General features: G+C 39.6%; 1 protein-coding gene and 1 long non-coding RNA gene across 2 annotated transcripts in view; one reads left to right on the forward strand and one right to left on the reverse strand.

Annotated features, from left to right (window-relative positions):
- Positions 1-215: 215 nt before the first annotated feature.
- Positions 216-2,570, reverse strand: LOC107311246. Its single transcript, XR_001553959.2, has 2 exons — positions 2,464-2,570; positions 216-457 (listed from the first exon to the last, which is right to left on the reverse strand). It is a non-coding gene; the product is annotated as an uncharacterized LOC107311246 (long non-coding RNA).
- A 153-nt stretch (positions 2,571-2,723) lies between these two features.
- SMYD3 (SET and MYND domain containing 3) overlaps positions 2,724-27,487 on the forward strand; it is a 327,921-nt gene continuing 303,157 nt past the window's right edge. Inside the window, exon 1 of the mRNA XM_015857596.2 lies at positions 2,724-2,982. Within this exon, the coding sequence (XP_015713082.1) occupies positions 2,819-2,982 (164 nt within the window). The 5' untranslated portion in view covers positions 2,724-2,818. The remainder of the gene's footprint in view (positions 2,983-27,487) is intronic.

Below are 27,487 nucleotides of genomic sequence, written 5' to 3' on the forward strand. Positions count from 1 at the left end.
TCCTCCTGCAGCTCTTGATGCAGAAGGAAAATGGATTTCAAGGATCTTCAGTTCATTCTCCTAGCTAGGCTGCTAGTCAGTGCTGCGCTATTCCGATTTCACCTATGTGCTTTAAGCTGCTGTCTTGCATCATGTTGGTATGATGAAACTAATGGAAAGGCTGAGGCTTCATTTGCATTCTGTTTCAGAGCAGTATTGCTGTTACGATGTACATCTTGAAGATCTATGGCTTTTTTTTTTTTCCAGGTTAGATATCTTAATATGCAGTTGAGATAAGTTGCATTATGAAATGACTTCAGCAGAAGCAATTCTACATCTTATCAGTTTCAGTAGGTGGTAACTGTCTTATCTACTGGTTAACAGGAATGCAGTGTCTCCTGGCCTGATGTTTATTTTTGTTTCCATGAATAAAATGTTTGTATCTTAGTGCAGCAACATAGCAGGGAACACATTCAATCTGTAAAATACAGAAAACGGTGGTCTTATATAAACTTACTTAATATCTTGAACCTTAAATGGAAAAAAGAAAATGATTCACTGTGATTTTTCTTTTCTTTTTTTAGTGCTGTAGACTAATAGCATTTACTGAGCCAATGCAGAGACTCCCAAGATAACAGCAGGAGTCTGTAAGTGTATGGAGTAGTGTGTGACTGGGAACGTGTTTTACCTTGCTCACAAATGGGGAGTGAAGAGAGCAATGGCTGTCGTTACAAAAGTGGCTCAAAGAAGTAGGAAAAGTGAAGAATATCGGTGAATTACGACAGAATATGGAGATATGGAGCAAGATTCTTCAGTGTTTTGGTCACAAATCCCTTTGACTGTTCAGCAATTTATAGGCAATATTTTCACTATTCATTTTTTGACATTTCTGTTTTAATACCTTAAAAGTTCAAACTACTTGATATCAAGAGGTTAAACAATGTTTTTGAGCTTATCAGTGTACACAGTGGTCTTGGATTTATTGTTTTCTATCCTCTTCCACGTGAAGATGAGATTTCACTTCTAGTGTCTATAAAGACAGCAGTGAACAGTTTTCTCTCTGAGCTTCTAATGAACCCCAGAGGTGGTTTCCCGTCTCTGAAAGGGCTTTACTTTGTGAGTTCACACGCTTGATACGGTGAGTAATAAATAGTAGTTTTAAATTTGCACCTATGTTGGGAAAAGTTGCACAGTTCTGTTTTATATAGTTTCGTGTTATGACAGTTCATATACATACAAAATAATAGGTTTAAAAGTCACATTAGTTAACTGTTAGCTTTTTGGGGAGGATTTACTTCTTCCTATGTGTTGCTTTCTTTGAATTTCTGATCTTTGAGTTGATGGTTACAACATACATACAATACTTAGGTGAAGGTTGGGTATTTCCAGGTGTAGTGTGAATTTTCTTAATTAGGTTTTTATATTCTTGAACTTCTAAAACATGAGACATTTGTCAAGTGCAACCATTTTAAGTATTGCCTCTGCTCTCTAGCTACTAGAGGAGTAGACAAAGGGCTTTTCACATACCACAGTAAGGCATTAGTTAGTAAACTAACACAATCTAAACACAATCTATGGGGCTGTAGACTGAAAACTCAGTTTAGGTTTTGCAAGCTTTTAATGAACAAAGCTGTCCCTTTCTTCTATAAGAACAGGGAGAATGGGAATAACAAGCGGCTTTTCCAACAAGGACAGCAAGTCAGTGGGAGGTGCTTATTCACTCACGTTGTACCTGGTTCAATAGTTATTGCATCTTTCCTTGTTTGCTGTTTTACAGGTCATTGCTAAAAGTAGACACTTGCTGTCCTCAGCTGATAGATCACAGGGTACAGCAAGCATGGGAAATCTAGATGAAATTAGGTGTAGCTAAAGTATAGCAAATGGAACAGTCAATAACTCATAAAGTAATCAAGACTAACACTCAGTCTTGGTGATAAAACACGAAGTAGACTATCAGCATTATCCATTCACTTAAAACTTCTGTGCAGAGTTTGGTATGGTTCATAAACTTGCATGTGTCGTAAGTTATCTTTCCAAGCTGGCAGCTCCAATAACAATCCTGCAGCAATGTATTGTCTTGGTCTTTGTTTACTGGGTGTTATTTTTATAGCAGTGGCAAACATCTGACCTCACCATTAGCAGTAGTGTTCCCCTGTTTTCAGCTGCATTGTAGTAGCCACATGCAAAGACTTCTCTGCTGCGGAATCACACTCTGAAGGTAAGAGGAAGCCAGCAGCCAGTTTGACTTGGCTTGACTTTAGGTTGATTTTTAGCAAGTGATCCATAAATCAACTCAGGAATATTCAGCCATTTGTACTAGAACTGCTTAAATTAGAGCAGGTTTCAGAGGCTTGCAGTGCTGTACAGGGGTTTTTTGGAAGACTTTACTAATAACATTCCATGATTCCTGCCAGAAATTTCAGGATAAAACAATCTGAAGGCCCATATAACTCATTCTTCTCTGTAAAAATGGGAGATTTTTACCTTCCTAAGTGCACTCCCTCTGTTCATTGTTCATAAGACTTGAAGTTTGTTCTTTGGTTAACCAGCCACTTCTTAACTGTATCCATCCAAGAGGTAGAAACGAGCTTCTGTTACTACAGTTGTATGTTACGGGTTTGGGTGATACCTGTTTAGAAGCTCCATAGAACAGCCTATACGAGGAAACGTGGTAGTCTAGACTTCCCTCTGAGGGCTCCTCATCCCCGCGCTGCCCACGTCATCAGCACACCGACGAGGCAGCAGCCAGAGGGCGCCCGCTGTTAAGATGGCGGCGGCAGCGCCAGGTCACGTTGTAGGGGCGGGATCCTCCTCCTCTCGGTGACGGCGCGGCGGCGGGATGGAGGTGGCGGCGCTGGAGCGCTTCCTCAGCCCGGGCAAGGGCAGCGGGCTCCGCTCCCGTCGGAAAGTGAGGCCCGGAGAGCTGCTCTACCGAGCCGAACCCTTCGCCTACGTGGTGACCAAGGAGCAGCTGGGCGGCGTGTGCGAGCACTGCTTGCAGAGGTACGAGCGGGCACAGGAAGGCGGCACAGCCATCGTGTGCTGCCCCGCCTTCATGGGGCGGGACGGAGGAGTGTCGTGTGTGCGGCACCGCCTCCGTGTGTGTGTGTGTGTGTGTGTGTGTGTGTGTGTGTGTGTGTTTAAGAGGTTAACTGCAAGTTAAGGACAGTAAAGTAATTTCTCACTGTTCTAGCACATTCTTGCATGTTCTGGCTGCTTATAAGGGTGGATAGCGATAGGGTGAGGGGGAATGGTCTTAAACTGAGACAGGGGAGGTTTAGGTGGATATTAGGAGGAAGTATTTCACTCTTAGGGTGGTGAAGCAGTGGAACAGGTTGTCCAAGGAGGTTGTGGATGCCCCATCCCTTGAGACATTCAAGGCCAGGCTGGATGTGGCTCTGGGCAGCCTGGTCTGCTGGTTGGTGACCCTTCACATAGCAGGGGGTTGGAACTACATGATCATTGTGGTCCTTTGCAACCCAGGCCATACTGTGATTCCTGCAGATAACTCCCCTTGGGTACAACTTGTACTTTTTATTGTGATCTTTAGGTGGCAGCACAGGAACACAGTTAAAATAAAACAAACAACCAACCCTTCCCCCCCTCCCCCCCCCCCCCCTTTTTTTTTTTTTTTTTTTTTTCCTCTAGAGAATGACTTTGCATTTATCAATCTTATGCTATACAGTCTTTATATGCTGACTTCTGTCTCTGTTGTGGTCTAACTGTATAAGTGGCTGAGCACCACACAGTAATTCACACGTTCCCTCCCCTTCCCAGTGGGATCCGGGAGATAATAACAAAAAAACCCGCCAAAGTAGAACTTGTGGGTTGAGACAAAACTGTCTACTAAGGCAGAGAAAAGTAAAAAGATAGTAGTTACGACACTTCAATTATATATATACACATATTACATGTTACATTCTTATGTAAATGTTATATACATATATATTTAATAAGCGATGCACCAGTAACTGCTCACCACCCCCAACCAATGCCCAGCTGACCCCCTGAGCGGTAGAAGAGAGCAAAGTGAACTGTATTTGCACAATTCTGTACTCATCTGTGCATGGATGTCTTCATGAAACTTGAGCAAGCTGTTCCTTCACAGGAGCTGTGCTTGCTTTTCCCTTGCGGGATTTATTCATACTATTGATAAATAATCTTATTCTTTATTATAGTCTATAGTCTTACTGGGATTAGAAGCCAGGCTTACATTTGGTACAGTGAGTGTGATGATGGAAATTTTTAATTTCCTTAGAAAATGGAAGCACTGCAAGCACTGGAATGCTTTATGTGTATATTGAGAGTTCTGCTGTTAATGCCCCATGAGATTGTAGGTTGTATCAGAAGACACAGATGCTTACAGCTATCTACCCAGATTAAACTGGATGAGGGTAGATTTACACTAGGTTTAGATTTTAGGAAGAAATTTTTTACTGTGAGAGTGGTGAGATGCACTGGACCAGGTTGCCCAAGCAAGTTTGTAAATGCCCCCTCCCTGGAAGCATTCGAGGCTAGAAGAAGATAAGAAATTTAGCACTTGTGAGAGTTTCACTGATACATGAGGCCATAACACCTGAACTGCCTACAGATTTCTCTCCAAAAACTACTTTCATCACCGTTTAATGTAGAGGTAGCTTTGAGACTCTGCTAGCGTCTTGAAAACAAACTCTTGGCTCGCCATGTGTTTTTGCTTAGCTCCCTCAGCAACCTTCATAAAATCACCTTCAGTGTGGCCAGGGAGTTTCCCGTGCACCTGTTTAAACATATCCTGTGGGCTGCCTTTTTCTTGTCTCATTGTTTTTGGTTTGATCTGGTTTTCCACCTCTTAGAGATGTGGTTTGGGGATGTCATTTATGTTCAGTTTGCTGTAAACCCTCCTTTCCTTTGGGCAGCGTTTCAGTACTCGCTGCCCACATCCCTCCCTTCACCTCCAGTTCCAAGGCTGCTTGATTGCTTTCTGCTGCCAACCTGGCTTGGATCCTGTCCATAATATAAGAGTAGAAATAGGAAGTGGAGAGGTGTTATTAAGAATAAATTTGACTGTATTAAGCATTTATTGCTGTGTCCATCATTCATGGAAAATCAAAATTCAAGCTTCGATGCACTTTAAAAGTCCACAAAGATAGTTCAGCCCATAATATTAGCTTCTTAAATAATATCCTCCACAGGAACGTTCTCTGCCGGTAGCAAATGAGAGCCACCAAAATGAGTTTGTGAATTGAATTATCTTTCATATTCCTTTTCTTACGTTAAACTGTAGAAGTGCAAGTACAAAATGAAAAGTAGCGTTATAAGGTAATACATAAGTGATTAAAATATGGGTAAGTTCTGGTGAGCGCCATATCTGGAACTAATTTTGTTACTACATATCTCCTGAGGAGATTTTTTTTTTCATTTTGCAAAAATTGCTGGAAGTTTTACACTGCATTGGAGAACTTATTTAAATTCTTTAAGAACTCATAATGATATCTTTCCTGTGGCCATTGGAATTTATTAATAGCTGATGGCTGCATTCATTGTGACTGTGCTCCAAAGCCATTGTGTGCTTGTGGCTGTGAAGTGAATGGCGTGATGCTGTTCTGCCTTGAAGCACTTACAGTCGTGTTCATAACCAATTGCTGGGGTTGTTTTGGGTGAGGCTTATAGAATTTTGACATGGCTGCACCTCAGCTGTTCAGGGTTTGAAGCAGGATATGGTTATGGGACTGCATGGCAGTCTCCCTGATTTGTCAGCTTTGCTTTTGTCTGATCTACAGGACTCTAGTACAGAGAAAGAAATTGGTATAAGCCATAGCTTACCAAACATAAATAAACACATTTGTGTCCTTTAATCAAAGCACTGCATGTGGAGCTGAAGGGACTGCAGAAGGGAAGGGGGGAAGGTAAGGCAGTCAAGGGCTGCTCCTTGTGGTGGTGGCTTACCTTTCGTTTAGGAAACGAAAATGAAACCTGAAAAGGGGCAGCAAAGAGAATTTCTGAGTTCATATGGTTGCCTGCAGGAGAAGGTGGGCTTTTGAGGAGTGCAGGACCAGCTGGGTTTTTAGTGTGAGGAGGATTCTTTTTTCTTTCTAGTCTAGGTCGGCCCTGGCTAACCCAGAGATTTATTCCTTCTGTTGTATTGTGTTCTATTGTATTGTGTGTTTTGCTACTCCAGTACTGTTTCTTACCATTAGTTTCAGTTTAGTGGAAGAAACAATGCAGACAGTTTGCGTTGTTTCTTATTACCCAGGGAATTATTATTTTTCGTTAATGTCTTGGCTTTATAGGAGTTTCTTGTCTGAGATAATTTTATTCTTGCCATTGATTTTACCGATCTCAGAGCCCATGCTTAATTCCTCTGGTTGTAATTCTTAGCATGTCTCTGTGCCGAGCAGGACTTTCTGCTTAGAGATCAAGATGAAATCTTGACTCTTTCCCAGGAGCATCCTGTTAATTGTAGGGCTGGTGTTTCCCAAATATTACAGCAGGGTGAAACTAAAAATCTGGTCCAGGTACTGAAAGAATTAGTTGAATATTGCCATGAGTCTGTGTACTTCGTGTAGCTTGCTTTGAGTTCTGTGATGCGCTGACTGCAAATCCTTCCAACTGCTGGAATGAGAAGAGGCCATTGTAAGATTTCCAACCTGTAAGGGTCGATGTCTTCTTCCTCTCTTTCTGCTGCCAGACAAAGCCTTCATAGACAATCTTTGAACAGAGCTTGGAGGAAGCGATAAGTGGTAGTGCTCTTCTTCTTCTTAATTGATCATACTTTTGTGTAAAGCTGACAACATTTTCAGCTGATAAGTATGTTTTAATAGATGCAGGAAGAACACAACTGATGAGGGATGACCTCATATGCAGAAGTATGTCTGGAGATTTAGCCTTTGTTTTGTCCCAGGCTTTGTCTGTAAATAAGGTGTTTCATGGCTTTCGGATTTGAGAGAGTTGTCTGAAGTTTACAACATTCATCGTGTATGGTCAGAAACTGCTGATGATTCATACGTGAAGTAAAAAATACTGCAACTGTGCAAATGTGTATCACCATACGGGCAATATGTAACCTGTAGCCCACGAGGGTGTCTTAAACAGTGACTATAGGCAACAGAAGGCAAATCTGCTGTAAATTTTCTGGTACCAATAGGAAAAAGTCCAAACACCAACGACTTTATTCATACATTTAGAATTAATGGAGCTTTTTAAAATTGCTAAAATGTGTCCTACTTCTGCCAGAGCTGAAAGCTTTGCTGTGTGAAATTTTATGGCTTGTGCAATTTGCCAGATCAGAACGTTATTATGCTAGATTGTATGAGGGTTCCTTCCAGTTTCAAAAGCCGTGAAACTTACTTGTCCTTATGCCAAGGAAAAATGGCATGTGTGGAATGGAAAGAGGTTTAACTGATACTACAGAAGGATAGAGAAGGGGGCAGAGGGATTTAAATAGGAATAAACTGAAGGAAATGTCAGTATTAAAAAGTGTTTACGTGGGATGAGCTCAGTAGCACAACCTGAGAGCTGCTAAAAGGATCTTACACCTCAGGGAAAAACAGACCAAAAGTGAAGCCTTTAAACATACTGGTCTGCCACTGGATAATACAAAGCGCATACCAAATCAGTGTACCCTCAGTAAGTTTGCAGATGACACCAAGTGGGGAGGTGGTGTCGATCTGCCTGAGGGTAGGGAGGCCCTTCAGAGAGTTCTAGATAAGCTGGATCACTGGGCTCAGGTGAATGGGATGAGGTTCAACAAGGCCAAGTGCCGGGTCCTGCACTTTGGCCACAATAACCTCATGCAGTGCTATAGGCTTGGGGCTGAGTGGCTAGATGACTGTGAAGAGGAAAGGGACCTGGGGGTGTTGGTTGATGCTCGGCTGAACATGAGCCGACAGTGTGCCCAGGTGGCCAAGAGGACCAATGGCATCCTGGCCTGTATTAGAAATAGTGTGGCCAGCAGGAGCAGAGGGGTAATCATCCCTATGTACTCAGCTCTGGTGAGGCTGCATCTCGAGTACTGTGTTCACTATAGGGCTTCTCACTACAAGAAAGACATTGAGGCCCTGGAAGGCTGAGGGAGCTGGGATTGTTTAGCCTGGAGAAGGCTCAGGGGAGACCTCATTGCACTCTACAACTTCCTAAAGGCAGGTTGTGATGAGGAGGGGCTTGGCCTCTTCTGCCAGACAACTAACAGGACCCAAGGAAATGGCCACAAGTTGTATCAGAGGAGGTTTAGATTAGACATAAGGAAAAACATTTTCACTCAGGGAGTGGTCAGGCACTATAATGGCTGCCCAGGGAGGCGGTGGAGTCGCCATCCCTGGCAGTGTTCAAGAGACATCTGGATGAGGAGCTACGAGCTATGGTTTAGTGGTTTGCTGTAGTTATGGTAATGGGAGGATGCTTGGACTGGATGATCTTGTAGGTCTTTTCCAACCTTGTCATTCTATGTTTTTGTGATTCTGAAGTAGCAACAAATGTGTGGTGTGAAGGGTGCTATCTGATTTTTGCTTGAATGTGTAAAACTTCATCTGAGGGCTTTTGAAAGGTGTCCTGTACAATCTGTATTTTCTCTGGGGGGTTAAGAGGTTGACAAGACTGTGTGCAGCAGCTCCTGTACGTGTCTTATGGGAGCATCTGTAAAAACAAAAGGGAAGTGGGAAATACAGCTCTGGAAAGAAATTCCTACTTTCCGCTTGAATTTCCCAAAGCTGAGAAGCTTCTCCCGGAAAGGATAAAGGCATATAAAATGAACGTGGTTTCTTACTGGAAAAGATCTCTGAGAGCTTGTGTGCAGCCTGATGTAGGTGTTAGGTGGGAAGCAGGAAGCTGTGGGCTGGGAGCATGAGAATTGGATGTGTAGCTGGGGATGCAGAGCTGGGGCTGTTTGCAGGGCAGCATCAAGTTATGCTTTCTGCTGGATATCCACATATCCACATGCATAAGAGCATGTGGGTGTAGTGGTCAGTAGCAGTGGATGTCAGCGTTAGCAATGATGCTAAGTATCCACCTTCAGAGTTGATTCTTTCTGACTGTCAGAAGGAGCTTAATTATTAAAAGACATATTCTGCCTTTGAATGGGTATCTGGCAGCAGTGTCAGTGTTTTGTGTACATAAAATGCAGCATGCAGAATTTCTCTTTTGAGAGAGCTGTTGTGAGAGTCTGGTCACTTTTTCCCCCAGCTTTCCTTTTTCTATTTGTCTGCTTTGGAACAGATGAAATAATTTACAGAACTCCCAAGTGCTTCAGAAATAATTATGGAGCCAAACCCATTGTCCTTAGAGATTGCCGTGGGAGTTGTGACTTGGGGAGTATGTCTGTTCAGAATGACTGTACTGTGGAGTTATTAATTTTTAATTTCCTTATCTTCTTTTTAACCTCTCTCCGTGGAGCCTTACAAGCTCTAACTGTCTGTGCGCACACTAGTTTATGACCCTTGTAGTTAGGGCTGTTTGTGTAGCATGCTGTTGGTGCTCGTTCTCCGATGTTCTTCTCAGTTTTAATTAAAAAATTAATTTATACTGAAGAGTAATATCTGTTTTTTATTAATCGAAAGATTGTACTTGCGTTTCTGCTTGATGACTCGTGAGGATTTGGCATCTGCTTTTAAAACCACATTTGTTGGGACATCTTAATATCAAGCTGCTGTACAGCTGGAAGGTAACAGCATCGTTAAGTATTCATTTTATTTTCCAGCTACAAAGTCACCTGCACTGTGTGTTTTCCTCTCTCTTTTATGCTATAAATTCTTTGAGGTATGAAATAGCTTGCCAGTTGTTACATGCAGAACCTAATGATACTTACCTGTTTATCGTAGATAATAACGTAGCTACAAACTGTAATGCACATGTATGCTCACTGTGTAGAATTTTTGCCATTAAGACAATATTTAAACAGTCATTGCAAGCTTAGCAATGTCATCCTAGACTCTGCAAGTCTCTGCAACAGAAACTTCCTCATCTTTCCCCATTCTGGAAGCTGATGGGATTAGAAACGTTTTACAGTTGATAAATATTTCCACTTTTGTCCCAAACATTCAGTAGCTTTTTACTGAGAAGATATTTTGACTTCATCTTGTCAGCCTGGCTGGTAGAAATAAATGATCTCTGATTTCTCTCAGACTTGCTCCTATAAAGTCAGATTTGTCATTCATATTTATGGATTGTGTTTACAGCTGCTGAGGGTGAGAGTTCCCAATTGGGAGGAATAAAATCTCTGTGCATTTACTCCTGTATTTAATGAAGACAGAGCAAGGCTCTCTTATGTCTCTGAGAATTAGTAATTATTAGAATTAGTAGAATTACTGATTTCCAAGAAAGCATTTTTTTTTGTTCAATTCTGTTTCATTTTTGTGTGTGTGCTTCCTATGCAATACAAAACTGCATTAATTTTAATTGGAAGAACAGCATGTTCTTGTAAACTTACTTTGTAGCCGAAGTAAAGAGAAAATGGTGTTAACATCCTCTAAACAATTTGGTTCTTATTTTTGATATGTTGTTTCCAAACAGCTTAATTAAAAAAAAAAAAAAAAAGCATTTCTTTCTCTTTGTTTTTTATTTTGTTTTATTTTACTTTACAGTCGTTGATGGTTTAATTAATAATTAAATATGTGTACGTTTGTATGATGGTAAAGTCACTGCTGGTACCGTGTGCTTACTACAATACAATACAATACAATACAATTACTACAATACAATACAATAATGTGGTAGTAGGCCCTCTAATCAGTTTGAAACTTAATGATATTTGTCATGAAACTTTGTGGTAATGGCTTCAATATCAGGCTTCTGGGGGAAACCTTCCTATAGGAACATCTGCCCGGGTTGTCCTGTCCTAGGTGCAGAATCCCACACTTGCTCATATGAAACTTCATGTAGTTGGTGGCTGCTCAGCCCTCCAGTCTGTCAGGATCTATCTGGAAGTTGTCTCTACCCATGAAGGAGTCAACAGTTCCTTCCAATTTACTGTTGTCTATGGTCGCTGTATATTACTTTTCCCTCCAACCTTGCCTTAGATACTCAGCATTAAGAAAGCAGATAGACCTAAAAAGTCGTCATTTTTCAGTTTCACTGATGCTGACTGCAAAGATCAATGCCAGATGGAAAAATAGTATTCAGATGGGATGTAACAACACGTTGTAAACATAGATAACAAGCTAGAAGCTAACTCAAGGCTGTGAATGGTAAATCAATAGAAAAGATCCTGTTAAATAGATTTCACTTTTCTGCCCGGTTTACACCGAATCCACCAAGTTTAATTTTGCTTAAGTAGTGCATGAATCTCACCTGTTGAAATGTGGTATGGAAGTAATGCTTTTTCCCTTTGTGTTGGTGACACTGAATAGTTTTCTATGGCATTCACTTTTGTGCTGTTAGATTATTTGGATATTTTTGATCTTATCAGAAATCGGGGCTGCTAATGGACTGTATTTAGGAAGAGAAGAGCATCATGGAATGTCAGTATGTTGTTGCTGCATATTGTATGTTGTATGTGCTTAATGTATTGTGTGTGCAGTAAAGTCCAATTAGCAGACAGATCTACAGGACTACTGTAGTTTAAGGAGAAACTGTTACATTTTTGGTAGCAATGTTCTTGATGTAAAGCCGAACATTTTCGTAACTGCAAACATTTAAATCTATTACCTCAATTGCTGCTTCCATATATATAAATAGAATTATTGTTATTATTATAATTTTATGGGTTTTTTTCCTCATGAGCTGGCGACTGATCTATTGCTTTGGATTGTAAGACCCAAGATGTGTACACAGCTCCATCTTCCTTGATGGGTGTTGTTTCTCTCTGTGAGTATAGATAGGTGAGTTTTATATAGAGAGGAAGAGGACAAAATGATTAATGTAGTCTATCTGCTCAGTTAAAAAATTCCTGGTAGCAGCAGCAAAAGTGAGAACTACCCCACACAACAGTCAGTTTGATTGACATCTTTCATGTACATCAGCTAATCTGAAATCTGAAGTTATACTTTATTTCAGAGATGTTTGCAGTTGCAAACAGATTTTACAGTGAGTGTTATGTTTGTAGCTCTTCCTCCTCTGTGAATACAAGGTCTCATCTTAGAAGGTAGGGAGGTGTGTCCATGCCTGTTGGAGCGAATGGGAATTGGACATAAGGTGGATAAGATGCCTCGTTTCATTGGATTTCTCTTTATTTGTGACAGGATTGGATCTCAGGTTTCAAGAAATGAATGCATACACTTGCTGTTTCACTTCCAACAGATGTGGGTCATTAGAAAACCATACTTTAAGAATACCTGACCATTTAAAACATCTCTTACAGCACTGGTGAAGTTTTGTGAAATCTGCATTCCCTGCACAAGGAAAATAAATTGATTACATATCCATCTGTTGTGCTATCACATTTTTATTTAACCCCTTTGCCTGTTTGCTGTTCCCTGGTAGATTCTTATTTGCTGAAGATTTGAAGCAGTAAACCTGCAGTGTTTTTCAGGGTCACAGGATTATTATGCACTTCTTTTGCTGAAATTACTTTTGCTTAAAGTTTGGACTTGGGAGTTAAATTTTGCTGCTCCGAAAATCAAGCTTTAATTTTATAGTCTGGTTTATGTACAACATGCATTCAAGATGGGTTATTTTTTTTTAAATTATTATTATTATTATTTTTTTCTCACTGCTTATTCTCATGAGTTTTTCTGTAGAATATTTTGTGATACAAGATTTAGAGCACTCTTGGTAACAGAAGACATTGGAGTGTTTCTATGACTACCCAAGTGTTGTGAGGGTCTCAGTTATGAAGAGATAAGCTACAGTCATCAGATATCCTCCATATATACAGGATATACAGTCATCTGCATATCCTCCATCACGCTCTTAATAATTTTCTCTTGAAACTTTGCCACTCACATTTTAGCTGAAGTTCTGTTTAAATGATAACATTCTGATTGTATAGAAGTGCTGTTAATGATATTCTAATGCAGAATGTGAAAAAAGTATTCAATTCTTGCTGATCCACCTCCAGGGACTGCAGGTGGGACGCTGGCCCACCGCCAACAGTGGTTGAGGTTGGACCAGGTCCATTGGCTCCTTTGTGGGTTAGCATGAGCGTGGAGCACGATGTTAATCTTGTCCTTGGTTACAGTGCTTTCTTCAGCAGTGCTTAGTAGAAGCTAGCCATAGTCTGAAGCTGTGTGTGTGTATATAAGAAATCTGTATTTGCTCTGTATAGCTACTGGGGCTTGATGCTTTCATTTCTTAGCAGCCAAGAAATGAAACTGCTAATGAGAAACAGAATGACGATGAAGAACTGAAAGCATGAAAGTTGACTTTGGGTCTGAAAAAGCCGTGTAGATTCCACTTTAATTAAAACCAAAGCCTGCTTCATTTGGAAAATGTGGTATAGAACATAAAACTTGCATATACTCTTACAGCATGGACCTCAAAAGAATCTATATTGTGGATCTTATAAAAAAAATATTTGGCAGTACTGCAATCTCCTCCATTCAATTGCAGCAGGTGGCGTGTTAAATCTATAGATATCAGCTGTAGTTGCTGTGAATAACTGAATGTTTTATGTTGTTCGTGTCTCTGAGCATTTCCGAGATAATAGATTTTTGTGAAAAGGTTTTGGTGGCTCAGAATTAATTTAAAGTTTATAGAGAACAACAGTGGGACGGTAACCTTATTGTGTGATGTACGCTTGTAGAAAGAAAAAGATTGAAAAAGAAGTCTATCAGCTGTCTTCCTGTCTGCTGACAGATCTCTTGTATATGTATGTATTTTAAGGGTGTTGAACTTTACAGGAGTTCTGTCTTAACTTCTGCCAAAGTCAGTTCAGTATCATTTCTAGCTATTTTCTCTTCATGGTTGTCATACAAACCGGATGATGAAAAAATATTGGTAGGATGCCATAGAGAAGGATAGATGCTTCCATTGAGCTTCTGGTTTGCATTTCAGGGATATTTTTTACCCTGCAGTGACATTCTCCTCAGACTACTTTGCGTCAAGAAATAAGATACAGCATCATATGTTCTTTAGCTATTCCATGGTGACAGGCAACAAATCCTATTATTTTGAGAAAAGCAAGCTGCAACATGCACTACGAGTACTGGTGTGCTGTATGTGCAGCTAACCAGCCAGTTATAAGGGAGAGATCATTGTTCTCCTTCTGTTAACTATATGCTGTAAGTGCAGCAGAAACTAGGTTAAAATAACAGTAGGGCCAGTCTTGTTTATGAAGAAAATGAAATCTAGAAAGTCTGATCCAAAAGCATTGCCTCCTATTTTATGATGCAGGCTCACAACGTCAGATGTGGATGTTGGTGGTAGGGCAGTAGAGGTTGAACCTTCCAGCCAGTATTCTGTTACATTTTGTTGCTGTTCAACAATGATTTGCTATTATCAATTCTTTAAAACTAGTGTGGCTCCAGAGCAGGTATGCAGAAGGCGTGAGGCCTATGTGAGACTGGTGTGCTTGCTTGCAGATAACCAAGGGAGGTGGCTGATTTCTGCAACTGCAACTGGGCATTGTAAGTTCTAAGTGGGCAGCTAGCACTCCAGCTTTTTTGTTTCACCCTGTAATGTTATTTTACAATCAGATGAAAGTCAGATGAAGTCCAAGTCTGCAAACCTGTCTTTCAGAAGAACAACATGAATGCTGCATCAGACTCTGCTCATTGCACTGGTTTCTAGTTGTCTGAAATAGCATCCAGAAACATTCAGCAGTCAGAGCACTCAAAATGAAGATGGACTGCACACACCAGTGTGTGAAAATATAGCTAATGGTAAACAAGAAACATAAAAGAAGCCCTGTTTGATTTTGTTTTTTAATCAGTCACATGTTGGACCTGTGCTTCTTGAAGTGCAAATGATCCTGAACTTACTGTTTGATTGGTGTTTCCTTTTACAACTACCCTAGCTGTATCTGGTGCCACATGGTTCCTTCTTTCCAAGAATTCATTATGATATTTTAAAGTGACTTTAGGTGTATCTTGTTTTAATCCTACTAGAACTATTATGTTTTGTCTCCCATAGAATAATCCAAATCTCTGGAGGTTGGTGGCCCTGCCTGTGGCAGGACAAGGGAGGCTGGAACTTGATGATCCTTGGGGTCCCTTCCACCCTGAGCCAATCTATGATTCTATGAAACCAATGAAAAATATATGCAAATTTATTCAGAGATTATGGGCAGCCTTCCTGCCCCATACTATACTTCTACTGGGCTGAACTATGGGAGTTGTTCCACTAGAGGGCAGAGATGGGTTTGGAGTCTCATGAGTAGCTTTTGGTTCATTAAGATACATTTAGTTTGAAAGACTGAAATTTCAACTTTGATACCGAAAGATTAGAATTTCTTTTGCTATGGAACTGTCATTTCAACTACAGTTCTGCAATAGAAAAGGAGACCTGAGACTCTGTAGTTTCTGATGAAAAGCCATCTGTCATTACAATCGGAGAAACTTTCAAGGGAGCGCTCATCATAGTAGGGAAAAAACCTCACCAGGTTTTGAGTGAAGTGCGTTAATCCAGGGTAATGAAATTATTCAGATCTAGTACTCCTTTAATTCCTTTCATTAAGAAAACTATCTTTGTGAGAACATAATGATTGACTTTCCAATCAACATGAATCTAGGGTTCTTTCACTGAAGCAAGATTTTTTTCCTTAGAAGGCAGGTTTAAGCTTGTAATCATTCTAAAGAGTATTTAAAGTGTGTCAGTGACAATAAGTGACAAATTATGACAGACTTTTTTTCGACATTCAGCTGCTGCTACTGCCATTGTATAAACTGTCTGAAATAAATTGGCATAGGGCACCAGGGAAACTTAGAGCTAGAAGAATTTTATATTCTTTTAAAGATCATAATAATGATAGTATGTAGACACTGGGCAGTTTTTCTGTGAAATGATCTCAGCTTATTTTCAGGGGATGTGTTTTTTATCTTGATTAAAATGATAAGCTTTGCAAACATATTGAATATTTTCTATGCTGTGAGCTTAGCAGCCATGTATTTCCTAAGTGTGGTTAATAAGCTCCCGTAAGTATTCTCTACAAGACAGATTTAAAATAAATATGAGTTGATTTCCCCTACCCCCAGTCTACGGTAATCTTGTGTTTACATGCTGTGGGTATTGTTTAAAACGATCCAACCTGAATGCTTAATGCAGTGAAGATACACAAAGATGTCAAAATATGTAAGGTTTTCTTGTTTTCCCATTCTAATATCACTTGCAGTCAGTCTCACTAAATGTACCTTGCATGGACTGAAAAACATGTAAGGACTTCCATAAGCTTTTCCCTACCTTAGGGCCTGTATACTTTAATTATTTTCATAGATTTTCTCCCTATTTTTGTTAAATAAGGAAATTTTTGTTAAGAAAATCCCTATTTTCTTCTATTTTTTCCTTTCCTCTCAGAATATGTCTTGCTTTTTGGAATGCTCACATGAGATTAATTGCTTCGTTTGCGCAAGTAGGTCTAGTGCTCTCATGTAAAGATGTGTTCTGCAAGATCAGGGTGTGCAAAGTCCCTGTGTGTTCTGCACAGTGCTGGGATGCACAACTTGAAATTGCTGAGAAGAAGCATTAGATGGAGAAATTTGCCTCGAATTTTGGATTCATAAAGCTGCACTGAAGAAAGCCTTTGTTGCAAGATGCATCTTGGCTCAGTGGTCAAGTCAGTGGCAGTAAATATAATTACCAGCTTAATGAAGTGTGTGGGTTTTTCTATAACAGTGGGGAGATAGGCTGCTCAGGACACAATTGCAGTGTGGCTAATGCATACACTGGGGGAGGGAGGCTTTATGGGTTCAAAACAAATCAGTACAGGCATTCTGCTGTCAGGTAGAGGAGTCAGCATATAGATGGCTCTTCCTGTCAGCTCAGGTAGATTTGTGTTGCAGATGCATTGACTTCTCAAAATTCCCTTTGGGTTCTGCATTGGCTTCTGAACTCCACCAGTTTCTGTGTTGGAATCTGTGTTGGTTCATGTGTTTATTTTCATCTTTGGAGTTTGATTATCTGTGTATGGCCTTAAATTGTTCCCAGAGTGCATTGGAATGAGGATTTTTCCCTAAGCGTGTTCTGAAAATGACCCGTCTTCAGTCTAAACCTTTATAGTAACTTCCCAAATTTTTAATGGTTCTAATAGGTTATTTTCAGTTGCTCTTTTATGACAACAACAATAACAACAAAAGAGTATTTTTTCCCCCTCTTTGTCCTATGTGCCACAAGTATGACATTTGGCCAAGTAATTTAATCTGCTTATTTTCTATAAGTTTGTTCTGCTCATCATTTGATAATTATTTCCAGCGGATTTTGTTCAAGCTTTTATAATGATGTAAGTAATGTAATTCTATACCTGAAACTACCTGGATTCTTCTTGGTGGGAGGATCCAGACTGTAGAAATTTAGGAGCAAAGAGTTCTCTGATATGAGATGTCTTGTTATTCTTATATTTTATGTTCTTTGGTCAGTTCAAACATCTTGAAATTACAAGCTGAACTGAGGTAGTTGAATTGTGCTTAATATTTATAGCTGAGCAATGTCTATAACTTGAAGGAAATGAAAAATAACTATTGTGTTCTTGATTGGGGCTGCTAGATCTCTGAAGAAGGATTAGCCCATGAAACTTGTTAAATTTACTAGTAAACAGCATGTGCCATCTTGTTAAATTCATCGGTTTTGCTCCTACTAGGAACCTTTACATTTTGTAAGAGATGCTTCTTGCTGTTGGGGAACTTTAGAACATTTGGAAGCTGTGACAGTGTGACTGTTAGTCATTCATGATTTCTTTTGCGTACCAATCTTGGTACTTTTGAAAAGGACGATATATAGGCAAAATGGTTTCCTCTTTCACCTTCTCCATGTCCCTGAAGGACATCCAGTATATATATTTTTTGGCATTTTTTTAAATTTAAAACTTCTTTTCTAGCATATGGTATAGAATGGGATGGAGTTGACTTTTTGCCTTTTTCTGTTTTTTTCTGTTTTTTATTTTTTATTATTTTTTTTTAAACAGCCGTCTCATAACCTTATCTATTTTAAATTCTATTGAGTTAGACTAAAACGAAATGCTTATCCATAAATCAGGCTCTCTGTTCTTGATTATTGTGAGCAGCGATGCGGGGACCGATTCTAATAGAATTTGCAGGGAAGAAGTCAATTGAGTTTCTACAGGGGTCGTGGAGGATCCATAAACTCCCATGAGGCAGTTATCAAAGATGTAAGTGTATGCAATGGAGCAGAACAGAGCTAACTCCTTTTACTTACTGCTTCTTGATTGAACAATTAATTTGACAGTGGTCACCATGCACTTTGCCCTTTTAGAAAGATTTGATTGTACAATCTGATGAGACATTTATAAGCTTCAAGGTGATTTTAAGTTCAAAAGTAATTCTTCCAAAAACCTAGATGGGTATCAGTGATCAGAAACTTCTGCTTTCTACTCAGTGTGCTCTCAATACTATCACTGTTTGATAAAACAACAGCAAAAGAAAAGACAGGTAGTTGTTTTCTGAATGCTATATGTCTGAGATAGGATGGGGCTTCACAGAATGCAGTCTTAAAGGCTGCACAAGGAACTTGTTGATGCAAACAATTACTGACATTAACAATGGTGAGAATGGAAGAATGGAGCCTTAAGGATCCCAGCTGGAAGCTTGTAAGGTCTATAGAACCTCACTCTGCAGAGGTGGAGTGGAGGTGGAGAGGCTTGTTACGTTCATTTCATCTCATGTCCCCTCATGGCTGATAAAGATCAGAAAAGGGAAGAGGGGTGTCCGTGATGATGAGAGACTCTCATCAAAAGTTGATAAATCTTTTCAATGCAAGTAGGGCTCTGCCCTGAAAGGCACTTCCAGACAACCAGACTGTATAGAGCAGAACGCACATGTTTACCCACATCAAGACCATAGACTCAAGACAACACTGGATCCAAGAGTGGTGAACTATACCTGTGTTTAAATTTCTCTTTCTCTGTTTTTGTTTCTTCTCTTTGTTCTTTTACTTGCTTTTCTTCAGTAGCCGTTGCCTAAATTTGCCTTAAAGTAGTTGAGAAAGAAATAACATCTATGCCAAATATCCTTATCCATGGTGCTTATTCATTATATATATAAAATAAGAGTAATAATCCAAAGGCACAGCATTTTCCCCTTGAATAATATTTTGTGAGTTAATAGAAAAGAAAAAAACAAATTGCTGATTTCTTTTGGTGCTTCTGGCCGGAGTGTCTGTGCCTGCATCTGATATTTACAGCTGATTAATACTGTATGACTAGAAGATTACCGTAGTAACAGTCCCTGTAGCAAAAAGGGAATATAAGGCAGTTTTTATTCTGTACCATATAACTCACGCAGAACTCATTAGCTCTAAATTTACGGGTGTGATGATAATGAGTCATAGCATTTGGTGTTTGGGTTTTCAGCCAATTTTATGCTGTTAGTCTTGTGTTTAGGTGGATAAAGAAGCAGGAGAGCAACAATTTGTGTATCATTTTCAGTGGCAATATTGAAGGACTGCCTTTGAAATTGGTTTTATAGCTTTTACAAGTATGCTGTTTCTGGCTAACTGTGGTTGAGTGGTAGAGAGGTTGTTATATGCCAGTGAGTTAAAATATTGAATATGAAAAAATTCTCAGTGCCACAAGATCACTTCCGCATCTGGATATGAGTAAATAATCTTTTTCTCTTTTTAAAATCATTCTGAGACAGTTTTTGTATAGTGTCTGAGTATTTATTTTAATTGCACTGAAAATGAATTGCAGGTTGTTTCAGTGCTTGGAAAGATAGTGACATCACCAACCTGTTCTTTTTGACAAAAGTTTGGGCTCTGTCACGTGCAGCTGACTCATTGTCAGTTCCTGTGAAATCCAAATCTTCATATCTTTTCATGAAGGAAAAATAACCAGGAGGACAGCTGGGTGCTTCATCTGGGGCTGGTTTCTCCTCGTTCATCATTTGGACATAGCAGGCCTGCTGTGTTTGGCTGTACCACGGTGCTGCTGCTCCCTCCCTTTCCTTTTTCTGTGTGTTTCCATCCCTTTTGTTACTGTAGGGCCCTTTGCTCTGAGCTCTGACCTGCCTGCAGTCTGCTGCCCAATGCTCCTTCCGTCACCTCCTCACTGACCTGTTGTGGGGCTGACTTGCCTGTGCTTCTCCACTGCCTTTAAATTCTTTGATGCCCACTGCTATTTAAAAGATACTACTGGACACAGTGACATGGTAATAAACACGCCATTGAAATAAGTGGTGTAGGAAACTGTAGCTGACAAGGTTGTTTGAAGAGACTTTTATTTCTTCTTTTCTCCTTTCCAATTTTAAGCTAATGGAATGACAGAGCATCTGAAAAATTAAATGATGAGGGAGGTGTAGTGTAATAGTCTGTGAAATGCATGATGTAATCTATCTTGTTTTCCTTCAAAACGAGTTTGTGTGGCCATCTGCTTCACAAACAGGCTTAAAAGCCTCTCCCTTGCCCTGGGTCAAGGTTTTGTGACACTGAAAACTCATGGAGGGGTGAGGTTCAGCCACTTCAATTTGCAGTAGCAGACTGGGGGCAATTACTGTTGGTAACACCCAGCAGGCATCACTCCAATCCCACAGTGGCAGGGTGTGCAGCTCTATGAGCTACCATTTAGCTCACCAGGGCTGATGCCTCCAGATTTTTTAGTGCAGGGCTCCTTCTGGGAAGACAACATCCCTGCTGCCCAGGCCATGGCTGCTGAGCGAATCCTGGTAAAGTTATCACTGAGATTTCTGTCTTCCTCAGTATCACTACAACCCTTTGTGCTTTTTGTTAACTTCAAGTATAAAATCACAGTATGGTTTGAGTTGGAAGGGACCTCAAAGCCCACCCAGTCTTAACCCCCTGCCTTGGCAGGGCTGCCCCCCACCAGCTCAGGCTGCCCAGGGCCCCGTCCAACTCAGCCTTGAACACCTCCAGGGATGGAGCACACACAGCTTCTCTGGGCAGCTGTGCCAGTGCCTCACTGCTCTCTGAGTAAACAATTTCCCTCTGACATATGACCCAAATCTTCCCTCTTCTGGTTTAAAACCATTCCCCTTGTCCTATTGGTGCCAGACAATGTCAGAACTCACTCTCCACCTTTTTTAATGAGCTCCCTTCAAGTACTGGAAGACTGCAGTGAGGTCTCCCTAGAGCCTTCTCTTCTCCAAAGGAAACAGTTGCAACTCCCTCAACCTAACTTCATGGGAGAGGTGCTTCGGCCCTTTGATCATCCTTGTGGCCCTCCTCTGGACCCACTTAAATATGTCATTTTTTGTGCTGGGGGACCCAGGCCTGGATGCAGTATAGCAAGTGGGGCCTCACAGATACATAGCAGAGGTGGACAATCAGTAGGATTATTCTTGCTATGAGGTAAGCTGCCCCATGGCTGTAATGCACTCAGCAGCTCTAGTTGAGGTCATAGTGAAGGCAGGGTAGAGCAGATGCTGTTGCAGAGGGCTAGAAATGTCTCTAATGTAATTTTATTGTTCACACAGTATTTTTGAGATTCTTATATTCATGATTTTTTTTTTTTTTTTTTGCTTTAACAGTTGAGTGAACCAAAAATTCTGAAAAACAATAAGTTGTCGATGCTTTAATAATAAAAGCATAGAAACTAAACAATATTTTTCAGTAGCGAGTGCCATCACAGAACTGAATTCTATCACCATGAATAATTCTGGTCTTCAGAATGTACCGTGGAACCCTTTATGGTGTTTTCTAATGTTACTGTGTTTTAAATTTGTTTTCAAAATTAGTTCTCTTCCAGTGAGACTGTCTCATCTTTCTCTGCTGCTAACAGCACAGGGCATATTTTTAACAGGTTTTATGATTCTGAAATTGAGCAAAAGGGTGTCTTAAAGCAAAATACTGAATGATATCCTTGACGTGGTTGCTGCTATGGTTTCATGTGATATTGGTCTGTGTCACTCCAGCTTTGTGTGTTATAGTTGGTGCTGCTGACTCCTATGTTACATTACGACACTGTACACAAAAGGAATAATGTCTTAAATAGCCGTAATGTCCAACAATTGTCTGTGATCTTTAAATTTTGAAATGTCTTTTTTTTGTTCATCTTTTTATTGTTTGTGATCATCCATCATCTGGCTGCTCCGTCAATGTTACCTTTGGCAACCTTGGCATTCAACCCCTTTATATGTGAACTTTAAATGCCTCATTCTTCTATCTGATTAGAGAGAGAAGAATTCTGAAGTGGATTATGTCTTGTGATCCTTGTTAGAAAGCAGTTATACGCAAAACCATAATTTGTGGTACTAAGGAAATCTGTTTCGGTTTGCTGTAGCCTTTTTGTTATTTAGTCTCTGTAAACCATTTAGAAGGTGAGTTTGGACTGTCATTGATTACTCTGTAATTACTGCTCACATGCAGTATGGCTGAAGCCACATTAGAGGGGAAAATATATATCACTTGTAAATGGCCACATGACTTGTATAGAAGGACCTAAGTGCAAGCTCTAAGGTGAATTAAATTGCAGTGCTTATCAGTAGCATAAATACTATTGTCGCTTCTCCAACTGCTTAATGTACGGCTGTTCCTCACAGTGAGGCAGCGATAACGTGTGTTTCGTTCACAACAGACTGAGCATGAGGCAATTATCAGTAAGCCATGTGATGGTGAATCTTATTCCCCGGGTCAGGAAACTAGGAACAGGTACTCTGTGACAGATTGGGGAAGAGCCTTCCAAAATGACCACAGTGTCCATGCTGATACACAGTGGAACATCTGTGCAGCCATTAGTGAGAGCGCTGGTTTTGTGCCGCTCCTGCAGGGCGTGCAAACACGGTGCAACTGTTATGTTGATGGAAGTCTGTCTTGCCAAATTTTGTTATTATGGAATAACATGTAAATGAGATGAGATGAAAAACCTAAAAAGGCTACCTGTGCTTCAGTAATGGGATTTGCAAGTGTTTCTGCTGGTGTTGGTCTTCTCACTGTAACAGTGAACACAGGGTGTTGAAACATGTTTCTTCACTGGAAGAAACCCTCCCAGGGTGTATAGTTTTCTCTATTACTGCCTTCCTCAAAAGCTGTTGTAGTTGGTGAAAATGTCAAAGACTTCAGTGGTACGAAAGAAATCTGTTGCTAAGAAAGAGGATGGCACTGTATGACTTCAGTTTTGTCTTCAGTACTGTGTTTGAGAACACAACAGTTTAGTTCCCTGAAATCTATGGTTTTTCCTCTTGTTCATTTACATAATTTCTGTAGTCAGTGTTTTTTACTGCAACTGTTGACTCACCCAGTGAATGTGTATAATATAAATGTGTAAGTGATTAGATATATGCACCCTAACTATGCTTTCATGAATAAAGTTTTTGTCATCTTAGAACTTAAACTGTTTAACTCTAAAAATAAATGAATATTTGGGAACTTAATTGATTTCCTCAAGACACAGCTGAGTTGTGTTTCTTGGTAATTACATACGATGAGCAAGTTCTAAGAGCTGAAGTGATGCAGGAAGGTGTAACTTCATTATAAAAATGTGCAGATCCAGTAAAGGAATGCACATCAGCTGCTTTTTGGTTTAGTTCTTCAAAAGAATTCCAGTTAAGCATTATATGACCAATTTGTCTGTTTGAGATCAGTTTGGCATGCATTTTATGTTATTTCATTGCTCCACAAATTGAATGTAATGGTGCACTGAATGTAGAATTTGTTTTTCTTTCCAGTTTTCTAAAATGTTTATATATATATTCATTTTCTTCTCAAAGTCAGTGTCCCTGATACCTTCTATAGAACAAAACTGTGTTGCTAGTGAGATCATTCTTCCTTAAGTATTTTACTGAGTTCACGTCTCAGTGGTACTCTTCCCACACATAGTTTTTTGATATGTTTTGTTACTATTGAGCATGTCATCTCTTTGCTGTAAAGTAGCCATAGCATGTTCTTTTACTGATGTAAAGCAATTGACTTGGCAATGTCTAGCTTGTTATCTGTTAAATGTTTTCGTAGAATATGTACTTTGGTTTGGGGTTTTGAGCTTACATATACTCAATATTAGCAGAAGACTGCGTATTTATTTATTTTGGCAATATCATTAATTGTTCGGAAGAAGACTTTTATCCCCAAATCCCTTAGTTTTTCAGGCAAACCTAGAGCATCTGTTTGTAATTCTGTCTTGAACGCTGCCAACACAAATTAGCATTTGTAGTTCAGTCACAGGAATTTTCAAAGTTCATGAGTTTTACAAGAATGATTAATACCAAACTAATGGAATAATCCAGGTTTCCACCCTGGGTTTCTGGAAATTTCACGAACACAAGCTTTCCAGTTTTGCAGTTAGGTAGGTAGGTGATGGAATTTCTGCTGTCTCTTCTGGGATGAGTCTGATTGTCACCTAAGTTGTTGTTTAGAATGGGGATGCAAGAAAATCATTTAAAAACTGTATGTGCTGGGTCAGGGATTGATCCTTCAGTCCTTGGCCTATTGTACTTTTTTTTCTCCCTTCAATTTATTATTATTTATAATGAATGGAGGAGTCAGCCTCAGTTCTCCCTCTCCCACAGAAGAAGAGACATTCTCATTTTGTTGGCTTGGGACATGGTTCACTTTAGAAATCATGGAAGGCACTCTGCACAACAAAGTATTGCTGTTAATTTTAACACTATTATTTGCAAGCTGCATCAGTTCTGCTATATGCTAACAAAACCTGTAGTGCTGTTCTGGCTTTTGCCCATCACAATAAACCTTCACTCTCTCTCCCTTTACTAACAGGAGAAAAACGTATTTCTCATTTTCTTGTACCATACTCCACAAAGTCTCGTTCCATGGTTGTTGAACTGAAACAAGTAATCTGATTTCACTCATGACCCGTTGCTAAAGCTACAGTACGATGATTAAAGGCTCATATTTCTTGTCTATGGAGAAAATGAGATTTAACTGAAGATTTATAGTGATGTAAACATAATATTTTCTGGAGCTTTAAAAAAATAAATAAATACACGCACACACACAAGAAAACCCCTCAACCGTTTTAGCTGGATAATCGCATGGAGTCCACAGACAATGCACATCAATTTATAATTCTTCGTATTAGCTCTAACCTCCTTGAAGTATCCATTACTCTTTGAAACTTCTTCCATACCAGTAGCAGTTTTTGAAATGATGATGTGTGTGCTGATGTGTTGTGGTTGGGCCAACTCAGCAAGCAAATAGATGACAGTCTCTCATGGCAGATACTATGGCTTTGCAGCTCCTTCTTTTTTCAATGTTCACCATAAAATAATGTTGTAAGGAAAAAGTGGAGAACCAATGGCCTAAGTGTATGGAGGTGTGTTGTATATTGGGATTCTCGTGACTTCTTTAGAAATGAATTCCGTGAATGGAAGTGATAGCTTCAGAATTAAAAAAGCAAAAACAAAAACCCTGATTCTTCCTCTCCAAGTAAAATCCATGGTCTGTCTTTAAAAGGAGGAGTGATTTCTAAGATATACTAAATTATTCTGAAACCTCAGCTGGAATAGAGATCTATTGTGTACATGTTGCCTACAGTCAGAAATGTACCAGTACTAATGAAAGATGTAGTTTATGAGGGAGGGCTGCCATTTCTGGATGTATCTAAATGTGTGCACATCTTAAAGTGTATCATTTAGTACTTCTGAAGTTTTTGAATTGAATACTCCTGGTCTAACTGTTAGTTCTTAACAAGGAAATCTTGTCTCCAGCCTAATGTGTTCTAAAATCCATGAAAGTATACTTCCAAATTTGATAGGTTTTCTTTGGCTTTTTTTAAAAGTCTTCTGTTTAAGATCAGTACATTTGGAAAACGTGAATGTCTTACAGCTTCTACCTACTGTCAAATTGGTATGTGGAATGGGTGGGGAGTGCATTTAGGCATCGTAGTGCTCTTGTCTGTCAAATTACAGTTGCTTTTTTCTTTTTTTCTTCCTGAAAATATCTTGGTCTCACTATAGTGGTACAGGCATTTCTTTTGACTTTTTATAATCGTGATTAAATGGAAAAGGGAAAATAGAGTGACTAATATTTGAAACTGAAAAACCATCTATTACACTTTTCACCATGGGATGTCACCAGAGTACATAGAGTAGTCTGTGTGATAAAGCGATGTGGAGCTGATTTCTTTCTTTGACTGTTTGTTTTGGAGTATAAGCAATCCAGATGTGCAGAGGCTTTCTGGAATCAGTCATTGCAGCATCTTGGCCAGTTCCACTATAGAAAGCCATTCTGTCCTAAAGGGTTGACTGGAAGTGGGAGTGGAGTTACCGATGTCAAGAGCTATTTTAATATTATTTTACTAGAGAAGTCTGCAGTGAGATTTTATGATCATACATTTCATTGCAAGAGTCCTTTGGACACTGCAAGACCTCTCATCTAAAATGACCCCTGAGCAGAGAAGAAATTGGATATTTTCTTCGGGGTCTGTGTCCATACATGGGTCAATGTGTTTCTCTGTGTCATCATCCTCCTTTGCTGTCTGATATGAAATATGCTTGCATTTCTTTCTGTTTTCTAGCTTTTTGGGTTCTCCAGCTTATAAGTAAACAGACTTCATGAGTGATCTTCGCTACTGTGTTCTAATAATCTGTATTTTTATAACTTAGATTTTTGTGAGTTCTTAACATAGAAGTAAAACCAGGTGAAAAGGAGAAGTTAACTTGGCTTCTATCCTTGCCAAACTGGAAATCTTCAAGGCTGTATACTATACTGAGCCCAGATGTAGTGCCATGTTGGTAGGAGCTCTTTGCTTAGAGTCCTTCAGTTTTTATTCAGTACTTTCCAGATTATTTTCTTTTAGGAATGAGAGGATTTGGGAAGTTTTTGAAAAGTAAATGTTTTCTCATCCCAATTTAGAGATGCTGCTAATGTAGCATGAACAGAAAGACTAGTTTCTATGTGAAAATGAATGAAAATCTATCCAATGGATGTCTCTTATTTATTGTTTTCCCAGCCTTGCTTCCCAGCCTTGATTCCTTCAAACCAGCAAAGAAGAAAAAACGAAATCTAACATAAATTTTATAGAAAAACATCATAGTGGAACAAAAAAAGACTGTAGACTACAACAAAGATTTATTTGGGCCAGTGGTACTTCAGAAGAGTCCAGTTATGGGAGATAATAACCAAACCACAGAACTCCCAGTTAGCTGAAGTAATATGACATAGCACATTTATCACCTACTTAGTGTGTATTTTTAAACTAAATAAAAAAGGTAGTACACATGTAAAGATGATAGTTGTTAAGCTCTGTTCAGAGCTGAGGCTCATTCTAAGCTGAAGGATCCTCTCTTCCTTCATCTGTCTGAATTCTGGTATCCAAAAACATTTTGAGGTGTTAAATACAAAGTTGAATGTAACAAGAATTACTGCAAGTTGCAGCATTTGGGATGACATGTGAGACTTCAGAAGGCAAGAGGAAAGTTGTGGGAGGTTTATTTGGTATGCAAACAAACTGTACTTTTGTGTTACTGGGTGGTGCGCATGAGAGCTCAAATGTCTGAACTTTTGCCACAAGTTTTCTTTCTTTCTTGGGCAATGCCGGACCACTTCTGAAACATTTTCAGGTGTAAAGGAAATGATGCTTGCATTT

Source organism: Coturnix japonica, chromosome 3 (genome assembly GCF_001577835.2).
Source record: "Coturnix japonica isolate 7356 chromosome 3, Coturnix japonica 2.1, whole genome shotgun sequence".
NCBI classification, from domain to species: domain Eukaryota; kingdom Metazoa; phylum Chordata; class Aves; order Galliformes; family Phasianidae; genus Coturnix; species Coturnix japonica.